This window comes from Sceloporus occidentalis, unplaced genomic scaffold, assembly GCF_023333645.1.
Source record: "Sceloporus occidentalis isolate IW3139 unplaced genomic scaffold, rSceOcc1.0.p SCAF_5, whole genome shotgun sequence".
Taxonomy (NCBI): Eukaryota; Metazoa; Chordata; class Lepidosauria; order Squamata; family Phrynosomatidae; genus Sceloporus; species Sceloporus occidentalis.
In genome coordinates, this window is record NW_028316985.1 from 74,860,108 (window position 1) to 74,874,806 (window position 14,699).

At 39.3% G+C, this 14,699-nt stretch overlaps 1 protein-coding gene across 2 annotated transcripts in view; it reads left to right on the forward strand.

The window, feature by feature from the left end:
- LOC149312330 (mitogen-activated protein kinase 12-like) overlaps positions 1–14,699 on the forward strand; it is a 44,728-nt gene that overhangs the window by 16,187 nt on the left and 13,842 nt on the right. For both annotated transcript variants that reach the window (XM_089524414.1, XM_089524415.1), the window contains exons 3-6: positions 2,734–2,792; positions 6,169–6,280; positions 11,202–11,231; positions 13,164–13,211. In XM_089524414.1, the coding sequence (XP_089380540.1) occupies positions 2,734–2,792; positions 6,169–6,280; positions 11,202–11,231; positions 13,164–13,211 (249 nt within the window). The remainder of the gene's footprint in view (positions 1–2,733; positions 2,793–6,168; positions 6,281–11,201; positions 11,232–13,163; positions 13,212–14,699) is intronic.

Sequence of the window (14,699 nt, forward strand, 5' to 3'; positions counted from 1 at the left end):
TCCATATGATGCATGCCCTAGCTCCGCTGCAGGGTGTTGTGATGCTGTGCACTGCACCACACGGCATGCAGCGTTACAGCACTCCTCTGGCTCTGTGTCCACATGATGCAGCGCCAAAGGAGCGCTGTAAAGCTGCGGGGCCGCAGCTATCATGCCCTTTGCTGGGTGCAAAAAGGAGTCACTTTTTGCAGCTCCTTTTTGCGCCTAGCAAAGGCCAGTCAGGGGTGTGGCATGTGGTCGCCGCAGCCCTGATCTGGCTGTAAAAGGGATGGTCTGTACAGCCCCTGAGCCTCCCTTCACTAACTAGGGAATAGCCCAAAATTAATCACAGATCTTGGAAAACAATAGTATGTTTCAGACATAATGAATAGTTTGGATATTTAGATATTGGTGGACTTTCGTTCTTAAAGATCCCACACAGCCTGATTGATGGGCAGAGATTCTGGGAGCTATAGTCCAATAAAGTCTGGCAATTTGTGATTGGAAATCACTATGCTGAAATACTGTTTTAATGTTTTGTGGAATTAATAAGCCTCTGTTCTCCACTTCCAGCACGGCCACAAAGTGCAGATCAGAAGCTTTCACTCCTGTTTTCTGTGAACTGAAGTTTAGCATTATGCAGAGATGTTAAATGTGGTTAATCTTAACTATGATTTTTTTTTTAAAAACAATAACTTCCAACAATTGGTTTGAAGTTGGTTTGTTTCAGTAGACCATAGTTAAGTCTAACTATATTTTATTTTAGTTCAACCATAATGCTGAATTACAGTTAGCTAAAATTGGAAGCAAATATCTCTAATCGCCTCATGACCACACCAGAAAAGGAGATCAGAGGGGACAGCTGATGAGCCCTAGGCTAAACCATTTTTGGTACTACATTCAAACACAATGGCTTGCCTTTTCCTCCACCACACATACATCAGTAGCTTCTTATACAATAAACAAACAAGCAAACCATTCCATGTGTTCCACTATTGGTCTTACTGTCAGAATGTTCTTCCTAATGTTTAGGTGGAATCTCTTTTCCTGTAGCTTCAATCCATTGCTCTATGTCGTAGTCTCTGGAGCAGCAGAAAACAAGCTTGTTGTTGTTGTTATTGTTGTTAACTGCCCATGAGTCAACCTTGACTCATGGTGACCCTGTGGGTGAGACATTTCCAATATCCCCTGTCCTTACCATATTTTCCAGCGTATAAGATGACTGGGCGTATAAGACGACCCCCAACTTTTCCAGTTAAAATATGGAGTTTGGGATATACTCCCCATATAAGACTACCCCTCTTCCAACGCACACCAAATAAAAATTTTAAAAAATCAGATTTGATTTCAATATGGAAATTTTAATTCAAATGCTTATGACATGCAGGTAGTTAGCAGGAAACCTTGTATACAAAGCCTGCTTGGACTGGTCAGCTCTCCCTGTCTGCCCAGCCCTCCCTGTCTCCAAGACTATCAGAGTGGCTGCTTTCATACGATCACCGCATACAGCGGGGATGCATCCGCGGCCATTTTTGAGCTCCCCCCACTATATGCAGCGACCACAGATTCTCCAGTCTGGCTCAGGAGTTTCAGCACCTGCCCTATAAGATGACACCCGGCATATAAGATGACCCCCAACTTTTGAGAAGATTTTCCTGGGTTAAAAAGTAGTCTTATACGCCAGAAAATACAGTAACTGCCCTGCTCAGGTCTTTCAGGCTCAGGCTCATGGCCTGCCTGATCGAGTCTAATCATCTGGTGTGGGATCTTCCTCTCTTTCAACTGTCCTCTACCTTTTCCAGCATCATTCTCTTTCTAATTAATTACACCTTCTCATGATGTAGCCAAAATACAGCAGTCTTGATTTAATTCAATTTAGTCTAGGGAGAGTTCAGGCTTGATCTGTTCTAGAACCCATTTGTTTGTCTTCTTGGCCACCCATGATATCCTTAGCATTCTTCTCCAGCACCACTTCTCACTCTCTTCACTCTGCAGCTCTCACATCTGTACATCGTGATAGGGAATAGAATGACTAATGTATAGTTATATCTTTGCAGTTTATGACCTTGTCTAGTTCTTTTATAGCTGCCCTTTCTAGCCCTGCTCTTCTTCTGATTTCCTGATTGTAGTTTCTGCTCTGGTCAATATTTGATCCAAGGTGTGGGAACTCTTTGACTATTTAAATTTTTTTGTTATCTAGATCTTCCATGTTCTTTGTTTTTGTTTTCTTAACGTTCAGCATTAAGCCTAATATGGTGCTGGCTTACTTAACCTTGCTCCTTGGTGGTTTCTGCTAGTAGTACTGTGTCTTTAATATGGTCATTGACTGCAATAAAATGATTGATTGATTAATTGAATAGTATTATGTCGTCTACATAACTTGGGTTGTTAATGTTTATCCCTTCAAATATTTAAACATGACTATTATGTCACTCCTTAACATTACATGTAACATTACTGATGCACCACTACTTGTCTAGCCCCTACCCCAGGCCTGAAGAACATTTGGCCCTCCAGGTGTTTTGGAATACAACTCCCATAATCTCATATCACTGGCCATTGTAGTTGAGGTCTGCTGGGAGCTGACTTTGAGATTTTCTGGACTTTCCTATCCCTTGCCCTGGATTCATTTACTAATATTTCTTCTGTGAATAATAGCAGTTGAGTGCTCCCCCATGCCTAGGCAGGGCAGGTAGAAAGACTGTAAAATGATGGTCTTCCTTTCCTAATGTGTCTTTCCTCCCTCTTTCATAGGTAATTGGATTACTGGATGTCTTCACGCCAGATGTATCATTGGATAAATTTAATGATTTGTAAGTTTTGTACTTTTATGGAAGAGTTTGGGCTCTGTGTTACAGTTGTATTTCTCTTACGGGTTCAGTGGGAATTAGTTGCTTTTGGAAGTTCTGTCTGTAGTATTTGAATCAAAAAGCTAGATTCCAGTGACATTGACTTTGGTGTGCATATCTAAACATGATCTATACAGCATTGGCTCTACATTTTTATGTTAACATATATAATAATAATTATTGTGTTGAGGACTATAAGGTATGCTGGATATATCACAGTTAACACTAAACTGAGTTCTACTTGTTTTAAATTCAATAAAAATTAAATCCTAGGCAATAAACGGGTTTATTTGGAATGTTTTTCCATCACATTTGCGGGGGGGGGGGGGGGGATACATTACTTTTGTGTAAGACTTTAGTGTGGGTTTGTGGTTTCAGTGTTGGATTAGAACACTGGGAGACCAGGGTTTGAATACCTGCTCAGCCATGGAAACCTGCTAGGTAACTTTGGGCAAGTCACATTCTCTCAGCCTCAGAGAAGACAATGGCAAACCCTGTCTAAACAAATATGGCCAAGAAAACCCTGCAATAGGTTCTCCTTGGGGTTGCCATAAGTCATAAATGACTTGAAGGCATACAAGAATATTTAATCCCATTTAACACTTATTTTACCAAGAATCCTCAGTTGATATGCAGAGCATATCTTCCATGTAAAATGCAAATCTGTTCCCATACATGTATTTGGCCATTCTGCTCTACACAGATATGTATTTTGTACAAAAACAACAACAAGAGAGTTTTTTGTGGTTTTTTTGGGCTATGTGGCCATGTTCTAGAAGAGTTTATTCCTGATGTTTCGCCAGCATCTGTGGCTGGCATCTTCAGATAATGTTTGTCCAAGTCCTTTCCAGGCAACCATTCTCTGAAGATGTTAGCCACAGATGCTGGCGAAACGTGAGGAATAAACTCTTCTAGAACATGGCCACATAGCCCGAAAACCCCACAAAAAACTATGGATGCCGGCCATGAAAGCCTTTGACTTCACAACAACAAGAGAATGACTTTCAGCTTTCATCTGTTCCATGGTCATAGATACATTTGTTAGAGTACTCAAACTGCAGCTGGAAAATAGCTGGGTTGTAGACTGTGGTATTATGCACATGCAAGAACCCCTTATTATTTTCTCCCTACTGATATTAAAATAGGGTGCTGGGTGATCTCATTTAAACATTTACAAATGAGTCAAAGTAGCTACTCTTGTCACTGAATGCTACTTTGAAAAAGAGGAAGTGTACAATGTCTAACCTAAATCCAGTGGCCTGTTCCAAGTAGAGTAGAACCACTGAATCAACAGGAAGTTACATAGGAGCAATGCTTACATAAACTCCATACTTGGAACTAACAATTGGATTTAGGCCTCCAGTTTTGTCTGTGGAGTTCTTTGCCAGCACTTTATCTGAAAAAATTGCTCTATCAAACAGAAATAAAGATAATTCAAACAGAAATTCCTTACTATAAAGGAATGGTTACTGCCTTCATAACTGTTTAGTATTAGCACACCACCAAATGATTGCTGATCACTGTAGTATACTACATTTTTTCCTTTTGTTTTCCTTTAATACAATATATGTATTAGCAATATATGATTCTATATGTGCTGTTTCCCCCGCTGGTCCCCCCCCCCCTAAATTGGAAATTTGCACTGAAGTTTTATATGGATGGTTCCTGATTTTAATCTTGCATGTGGAAGTCTTCCTGTTTATTGTTAAATGCATACATGATGTTATAAACCATAAATGTTTTTATTTTAAAAATTAAACTTAAGATGCTACTTCAGCAAACAACTCTTGTTAACTACCTGTGCCTTACCAGAACAATTACTGAGCTATTTCCATTTGGTTTTGAAATATTCATGAGTTTGAGCAAATTAACTGTAATAAAATCATGAGGGAGAGTGCACATTTATGTTTTCATTACTGAAGACGATCAGCCTTCTGAAGATTAAACGTGGCTCCTAGCTCACCCAGGTTATTGATCAGAAAGCTTTATTTGTTTCCCCGGCTCTAAACCTATCCTTAAGAAGCCAGATGTGTTCTGCCTTTTTCACTCCCTTACTGCCTATTCAATCATTTTATGTGGTTTGCTGTGCTTCCACTTCAATGAGTACTGGTTGGAGTTTCTATAATAGCCTAAGGTAATGGCATGTATGTTTAGGATTCCTTATATTCCACTAAATTCAGAGGGACTTACTTGTGAATAAATACAGACAAGCAGGTGTAAATAAGCATATCGACAAGTCAGTGTGGCATCTGAATGTAATAGAAATCCAAAAGGATTTATCTAGCTAACATTTATTTTCACTCGACACCTTTTGAATCAAAGGCATTTTCTTCTGATTCTCATTCCAAGTAAAAAGACATTACAAAAGGGAGACCTCAGCTAGAATTCTCTTGATGACCTACACTTGTATAGCCATAAGCATCCACAAGTGTTTGAGGCATCCAATACCATTTTGTACAATATTTTCCATGGCTGTGCAATTGCATTTGGATGGCAGCCAGGCTGCATTTTTCACCCCCAACTCAAAACCTCCACTGACTGGCCACATTGCACTTGGAGAACAACTTCACTCTGTAATCCAGCTGGACATTACTGCCTTTCCTCAACATAAGTGTAGTGTCACCAGACCCCCCAATGAGAATATGTTGTCAATGAAGTTCTCGGTCAGAGCTCCCTTTCTTTGTCATATTTTCAGAGGCTGTTTTTGATAATCCAGTTTGACATCGCTTTAACTACTGTAGATAAATACAATTGAATTCTGAGAGCTGTAGTTTTATAAGGAATCTAACCTTCTGTGTCAGTGTGCTCTGGTGCCACAAGAAACTACAATTCCCAACATTGAGACATGGCAGTTAAAATGGTGTCAAACTGGATTATTTCTACAGTGCACATGCAGCCTTAGTTGTCATACAAAACTCAACTCTTCTTTCTGTGAAATCCCCTTTGTTACCATCCATCTTCTAAAATAAACAAGCCATAAAGTTTTCATAATTCCATTGTATCAATCCAGTTTTTTCCCTTTGATAGCTAATATTAAAAGGAGGCCTGGTTCAGTGGCATGGCTTCCAATTGATCTCTCTCTCTTAATTTTGGCAGTGTGATTACGGTCATTTTTCCAAAGCATAAATGAATAGACTGTGGTATCCAATTAAAAATATGTCTTCTGTTAATAAAAGCTTCTGAAGGATTGGCTCACTTGGGAAAGGCCATAGTTTTATTTTTAGTGGTTATTTTATTCAGCTAAACAATTTTCAGAAATTATTATATTTGGTAACATTAATGTTACAGTTAGAGCTTAATGAGTTTACATTATTTTGATATTGTTTTCTTTTTCTTTTAGCTACCTTGTCATGCCATTTATGGGAACAGACTTGAGTAAAATAATGAAGCATGAGAAACTAACTGAAGATAGAATCCAGTTCCTAGTCTATCAAATGTTAAAGGGCCTAAAGGTTAGATCTTGTTGTTGTTGTTGTTGCTGTTGTAGCTGCTGCTGTTGTTGTTGTTTATACACTAATATTTTCTTAACACACAATGTAAATGGTGCTGTGAGAGAGATCATTCTTCTTCTATTGTCTCCCTTCCACATGAATTCCATGGTTTAATTATATCCCAGTACAATCGGCCATCTGTATTCATGGATTCAACCATCTATGACTTGAAAGTATTTGTTTAAAAAAAGCAAATCTTGATTTTGCCATTTTATGTAAGGAACACAATTTTACTATTCCATTGTATATAATTGAACTTCAACATCCACAGGTTTTGATATCCATAGGGGGACGTGGAACCAAACCCCAGTGGATAATAAGAGCCCAATGTATAATCATAGGATCATAGAGTTGGAAGAAACCCCAAGGCCATCGAGTCCAGTCCCCTGCCATGCAGAAATACACAATCAAAGCACTCCCAACAGATGGCCATCCAGCCTCTGTTTAAAAACCTCCAAGGAAGGAGACTACACCAAACTCTGAGGGAGTGTCTTCCACTGTCAAACAGCTTTTACTGTCAGGAAGCTCTTCCTAATTTTGAGGTGCAATCTCTTTTCCTGTAGCTTAAATCCATTGCTCCATGTCCTAATCTGTAGAGCAGTAGAAAACAAGTTTGTTCCATCCTCGATATGACATCCCTTCAAATATTTAAACATGGCTATCATGTCACCTTTTAACCTTCTCTTCCCCAGACTAAACATATCCAGATCTTTAAGCATGGTTTCTAGACATTTTACCATTTTGGTCGCCCTCCTCTAAACATACTCTGCCTTGTCCAAATCCTTCTTGAATTGTGGTGCCTAGAACTGGACACAATATTCCAGGTGAGGTCTGACCAAAACAGAATAAAGTGGTACTATTACTTTCCTCAGTCCAGATACTATACTCCTATTGATATTGCCTAAAATTGCATTGGCTTTGTTAGCTACTGCTGAGTGATTTGAATCAGGATTGCCCTTGTAACCTGAGTTTGAAATGACGTTTGAAGCAATTATGACAAATCCTGGATCTGTGAATTTTCAAATGCAATTTGGTGGGACTGTTGCATATCTAGACTGATGCACAATGGGACTCAGTGCACAACAAGACATCAGTGTATTGGAGAAGAACAATGCGCATTAGGACACTCTGGCTAGTGTCTTTCATATATCTTTTCAATTCACTACACAGCACCTCTGCTGTGTAGTTAGCTCTGCATAAGATTATGCAACATAGACTGCAATAGAGAATTCAGGCTTCTGTTCCTGTTACAGCTTTGTTGTTATTGTTGTTGTTTTATAATAATTTGTCTTACACGAATTCTGCCATTCTTCTTTGCTTCTTTTCCCTTTAAAAATGTAAACCCTAGGAATCAGCCAGGCAATTTGGGCTATACTTAGTGGGAGCAAGGCAGGATAATTGTACCTGGTAGGCTGGAAAGTACAATTTTGCTTCCCCACCACCTAGTCTATGACCCATTATCTCTGAAATTACCCATTATCTCTGTAAGAAATGAAGATGCAAAAGCATTACATAACAAGAAAATAAGGTTCTCCTGGTGGTCTAGTTTTTTAAAAAAAAAATCTGGGTCAGCGTTCCAGTTTCGAGAAGGCCATCCATGGCTGTTTGACACAAACAGAAGTTCATCAGGGTGTCCTAATTCTTCTCTCTCCTTTAAGGGGAATGATTCCTTTCCTTTTTTGTAGGACAAGCTGTTTGTCAGCTGCTGAGCTACCTATGGTTCTACAATGGTCCATCTCTTGCCAGAATTGTTGTTGTATTTCCTGGTTTCGTTGATGAAAATTTGAAGAGGGAAGCGCTATTTAGACACAGTTTACATCACTGTAAACTGTGTCTAAGGAAAACTGGCTAAATTGGATTGGATCACATTGTACTTTTTCACAAACATAGCGAGAGAAAGAGAGAGAAAGGGGTGAGCTCCCTTTGTATGATAGACAGAACAAAGCTTGGAAAAGCAAGTTCTTTGGATTATAACATACTCCATGCTGGTTGGGAATTCTGAGAGATATAGTTCCAGAGGTTGCTTTTTCAAGATCTGAGACAGTGGGTAAAGACCACAGGGAGCTATCAGGAGATAGTTTGACCTGCCCTTGACAAGTGTGATTGTCTCCTTTTAACGTGACATCTTATCTCCACACATTTTAAGCTGCGTGTTTTGTATTATTGGGTATATTTGTTCCCTTTAGAGCAGTACAACTTGACCTGTACAAATGCAACTTCCAGTGCCACTCTTGCTGATTCCCAGATGCTTTCAGTATTGACCTACACATCCATGTCTGGTTAAATCAACTTCAGCTCCACATGGATGAACAATAAGCTTGTTAATAGAGACATTATTTCCCTCTTCTGCTGCACACATCATTACATGTAGGATTTCTTTCTCTAGTTTGCATTCAACCTAAACAAATATAGTCTATCTAGAAAAAAATATCAGTAAGGAGCTTATCTACCTTGAGGGACATTTCTCTGTCAGAGGAATGATCACGAAAACCCACTTACACTGTCCTTGGTTCACCTTTGTGCCATTAAGCTATTGTTCTGCTAAATATGCTCAGTGTGTATGTTTGTTCCAATATCGTTTGTTAGAGTTTATCTACTCACATGCTCCTTTGAGTATACACAGTCGCTCCTTATCTCAAACACACTCTGCTCTCTTCCACTGACAAACAGTCCAAACCACGGTACAGGAAAAGGGATTTACTGCATTGTGCAGCCTCCACACATTTGCTTACCAACCATGTTGCTATATGAATTAGTCCCAAATGCTAGTCCTGGTTTTTCTGTGACAACAGCATAACAATTTTCTAGTATCTTACTCTCTCTACAATTTTACTAATACGTTGTGACTTGGATCCTCTTTTTTAAAAAAAAACTGTCAGAAGTCAAGGTTTCCATGCCTCTTTTTCCTTTTATCTACCTCTGTCCCATCCCCACAACTCTAAGAAGACGCAGCAACTACAGCTAACCTGGCTAGGGGATTCTGGGAGCTTCAGTCCTAAAAAGGAAATTCTCCAGGCTCTGGGCAAGAGACCTTTCTAAACAATAAGGGATGGAACACAAAAATGGAGGATGGATAGAAAACTTTCTTTCAGTGAACTGCCTTAACTTATTGTAACTTATTTTTAAGAACTGTCCTCCTACTCCCCATCACACATGAGCAAGGATGGGCAAAATGCAACCCTCCACATGTGGAATTTGAAATACACAGTATCCCTAGCCAACATAGCCATAGAGAGACTGGGGTGAAGTTGTGTGCACTAGTGGAATCTGAAATTTCCTTATGTATCTTCCTTAAATTAACTTACCTGAGGATCCAAACCAATATGAAGACTGGGAAAGATAAGATCATAGCTGGAATTCTGTTGGTTAGGCCCAACTAGATCCACTGAACACATTGTTGAATTGTGGATCAACACATGGGTAAATGCCACTGATTCAGTAGCTCTGCTCTAGTCAGGGTTAGAAATAGGAATGGGACCTATGAGTCCTACAGAGAGCGGCAAAGCTTGATAAGGCAGCTGTGTGTAGCTTTCTAATTTGAAGTTTCCCCTATTGGTTTGAATAAATTAGTCCAGAGGTTTAATTGAGGATCTGTGGGGTTCTTTTGGCTATGCTCTGAACCTGTGAGCACAGTCATGCAAAAGTAAAAATTCTCAGTCTGTTTATATCAGAATAGACACATTGAAATTAGCAGGAGTGCTCGTAATGAAGAAGCTGTGGCTTGAAGGAAATGGCTTGTTTTTCCTGTGAACTGTTAGATATTGGACAATCTCACTTGTTTGGCAATTCTCTCCTTCAATATGATTCTGTAGGCTTTCTTTTTCTACAGAAGGCTCATGTGATATGCTATTACCATACACCCTTACTAAGGGGCTAATCAGACAGCCCAATAGGGCTGGAAGCATCAGGTTGTGGACGCGGCAGCCACATACCACGCCCCCAACCCATTGCAAATAGGAGCCTCAAAACGCAGTTCCTATTTGCACCCTAGAAGGGGTGCTATAAGGGCCGCGGCATGGCCTTATGACACTCCTCGTGCGCAGTGCCGTTTGCATGCTGTACATGAGTGACATCATTATGGGGTGCCCTGTCTGTACAGGCACACACCAAGATGGCACCTGGGTGCACGGTAGGGTTGCTGAATGTGTAAACGTTCAGCCCTTGCATACCCTTAGTTCAGACCCAGGACGGCAAAAAGTACCAGTCTGTGCAGGCCCCAAGTTTCAGAACTTTGCTTAGTCTCCTGATAGTGGAAGGAAAAGTGAAAACTAAGATGATAATGTTTGAATGTACAGAATAATCTCAGGTTGGAGCTCTAACAGCCATCTGTCTGAGTAAAGTGAAAGCAAAAACAGAATCTGTCCAGAACTTGGTTGTAAAAGAGCACAGACATTATAGTTTTGAGTATACATTTTATCAGTATGTTTAGTCTTTGCAGTGAAGAGAAAGAGACAGCAACATTTGAACTGTGCCAGTTGGGAAAGTGTGGTTTCCTGTACGTGTAGATAAAGATGAAGCACATTGATCTGTAGCAATGAGATATTATACTTACATAACTTAATGTCTTGTTTTACAGGGGACAAGGCTTACGCTTTCTTTTTCTTTTTCAGTACAAGTCTAAGCATGGACATGACTTTTTAGATTGTGATTTAGAGAATCCCCTAGCTTCTATTTGAAAAGAAAGCTTGTTAATCATGCTGGCTATAGCATTCTCACAATCCTAGTCCATAAAAGTCCAAGCTTTCTCATAGCCCCTATTACAATTCTTAGAGTATGTTTCTATGATTAAAATTTATAATATAGACTCTCGAGCTTTTTAATATGAACAATGTTTTATTATTACCAAATAAGTAAAGTATTATTGTTTTTCATCCCCCCACAGTATATCCACTCTTCAGGCATAATTCATCGGGTAGGTGAATTTTAGGATTTCTTGTTTGTATGTGTGCTGTGTTTATACCTTTATCATTATTATATTGTAAATGCTTTTTAAAGCTTATTTTAAATTAATGTTTTAAGATAATTGTTTGTTCAATTTGCTTTTTAGCTTATGTAGTGTCCATTGCTTTAATTGTATTTTATTTTGACTCAAAATGTAAGCTGCCGAGTCCATATTGGGAAAAGGCGGAATAAAACAAATTTATCTGACAATGCCAGCTACAGATGCCGATGAAACCTCAGGAATAAACTCTTCTAGAACATGGTCACAAGCCTGAAAAACGCACAAAAAACAATGGATGCCAGCCATGAAAGCCTTCGACTTCACATTAAAATAAATAAACTTTATTGGTTTAGGGTGGTAATTGAGAGAAATAAATCAAGGGAGTGACTAGTTTAAAACACAAATATGGGCTACATAGGTACCTAGTGGTCAATGCTGTGGCCATTTACGGTACACAGAAACAAATAGTTATGGTCACAATAATCTAAATTTGAAGATCTGTGCTGCTTCTGGTAAAGTGAAGAACTGTTGAAAATGAATAAAGTGGAATCTCTGGCATTTCTGGAGAAAAGATCACAGACACATTTCTATGTTGTCTTTGATCCTCCAGCTTTGTTGTTAACCACCCTCGAGTCAATGTCAACTCATGGCGACCCTCTGGATGAGACATCTCCAAGATACCTTATTGTCCACTGCTCTGCTTAGTTCCTGTAAATTCATATCTTGGCTTTTTTACTAGAGTCCATCTAGCATGTGCCCTTCCTCTCTTTCTACTTTCCCCCACCTTTCCTAACAATATTGTTTTTTTCCAATGAGTCATGCATTCTCATGATGTGGCCAAAGTACGACAGCCTCAGTTTAATCATCTTGGGATCCAGCGGGATTTTCGGCTTGATCTGTTCTAGAATCCATTTATTTGTCTTTTTTGCTGTCCATGGAATCCTTAGCATTTGTAGAAGGAATAGAACTACTCAATAAAACTTGCTGGACTGCAAACCTACCCAGGACCAAAGGTCCTTTCCTCTAATCTAGAAAGAAAATTGGCCAGAACTAGAAAATCTGCATTGCTTGTTCAACAAGCACCCAATATTTCTTAGCTTCTTTTCAATATTATTTAAGCTGTTACAGCTTAAAAACAGCCTAAAACTGCATTCTTTTTGTAGTTAATGCAGAAATTATTGCCAGTGTTGTGTTGTAAATGTCATAGTATGAATACCCCTTTGTAGTTAATTACAGGAAATTTTGGTGGAGAGAAGGAAAAACGAAGAAAGAGAGGAGTCTTTCTTCAGTTTTTGGATTAAAAATTTTCTAATGAATTGTGAATTTATACTGTTATGTCTTAAATTAGAAAAAGCCAAAGTTCAGCCTATGTCAGTATGCTAGTCCTGAGCCAAACAAAGGTACTGCCCAAAGAGGAAAAGTCTCATCCTTGGCCTCTGTAGGGATGAAAGCAACACTAACATACCTCGCCTCATTGGGCTTTGGTCTAGGCCTGATGTGCTTAGGCTTAGCAACAACATTAGAGAAGCCTTGTGGCATGGAGCTGTTCCACAGGCCTGTGACTGTTTGAAGTCAATTTTCAGAATTTTATCTACAATTTTCAGAAGTTGAGTTGAAATATACAGCTTGATGTTTGACTTCTTTTAGTTTTCAGTGTCGTGACTGCTGGCTGCCTCTGTTTCTTTGTGGTTCAGCTACTACAAGCATCCCTCCCTATGCTCAGGTTTGGGCAGCTGTCCAGTTCATGTCCATGCAGGCTGCAACTTCTTGTTTTTGGCTGCTTTTCTTGATCCACCTGAAACCTTGGTCTCATTTGAAAGAAATGCTGAAGATGTTTAAAATGTATTTATTCTGTCTATAGATAATTCCATTTCATGGTTGTTTTTAAAAATATATTTATAGGACCTGAAACCTGGAAATCTAGCAGTAAATGAAGACTGTGAATTGAAGGTAAGAAATGTCAAGGGCACAGTTGCTGTTCCTTAAAGAAACAAAAATCTGAAAGGGTTTGTTTATTTATTTATTTATTTATTTATTTATTTATTTATTTATTTCCAGTATTTATATCCCGCCTTTCTCCATAAGGGGATTCAAGGCAGGTCAAATAAAACAAATATGATGCTATATCATTATTCTGTGCTAGTTGATTTTCATCTCTATTGAAAAAGAGGAATGCTTTGTTTGCATACCTGACATAAATTAATTCAACAGGAATGGCCCTACCATTAGGTGACATGAGGCAACTGCCACTGGCAGCAGATGATGGTGGGCAGATTTGAGTCTCCCAGCTGTTCCTTCTGCACTCTTAAGTTGTTTCCCTATATAGAGGGACAACATGTTGTTTAACATATGCACAAAGCCTTTGTTGCTTGAGCACATTATAGAAAGCTGTGGCATGTTAATTGGTCTTAATGTCATAGATCCAGTTTAAGCTTATAGTGTTCTATCATGATCTTCAATTTTGGAAGATATTTTAGAATACTAATGTTTTGAAAGATCTAATGTCCTTGTTGAAATCAGCACTGCTAGGAATTCAATGCAGAGCAAAAAGGGCCTCCCAGACTTCAATCATAAATTGCTAGTTCTGCCCATGAACCTTGGGCATTATCTAAATTTTTGCTGCAGAAACTTGACTGTTTGATCTGCAAAGCTACTTCGTATATTCCAGCAGGAAAAGATAGGCAGAATGTCAGTGATGAAAAGAATATTTGCATTTGAACGCTGAGAGTTGCTACCATCAAAAGAGAGAGAGAAACCCCAATATGCACATTATCTGGCACATTTAGATTGCTGAACTGTAGAATTGGTATAAGAAAGGCATTGGCTATATTGTGTTAACATCACATCTACAAACCTCCAATGTAAGTTTAAAATACAGTGCAGAGTTGGAACCAAATTTAGCTTCTTGCAATGGGGCTATCAGAAGTGGACTTCTCCAACCCTTCCCCAAGCAAGAGCCCTTCCAGCCCCCCAAAAACTGAAGGCTGAGGGAGCCTGCTGAGTGGCATAGACAGTGAGGTACAAAGATGAGGAAGAGCAGACGATGCCCCCAAAGTCAACCTGGAGTACCTTTGTTTCTACTAACAGAAAATACCTCCCCTGGTTTTCCAGGGATCCCCCTTTCCTGCTTAGCCCCTGCATCACAGACTGTTCTGCAGGAATCTTCTGTTTGATATTTATCAGAAAAGATTTTCATACCAACTCTTAGCATGGGGTAAGTGCTGGTAAAACACCAGTAAAACATCAGGGAAGCACGCGTGTGTGAAAGCCTGACGTGCTTCTGAAATGTCAGGGAATCGTCCCCTCACCTCTAGTGTCCTTGAATCATTCATGGAGCAGCAATTTCCTATAAACCGAAACTTTGCATTCATAGGAAATTGCTGCTCCACTAATGATTCAAGGATGCTAGAGGCGAGAGGTTGTTTCCCTGACATTTCA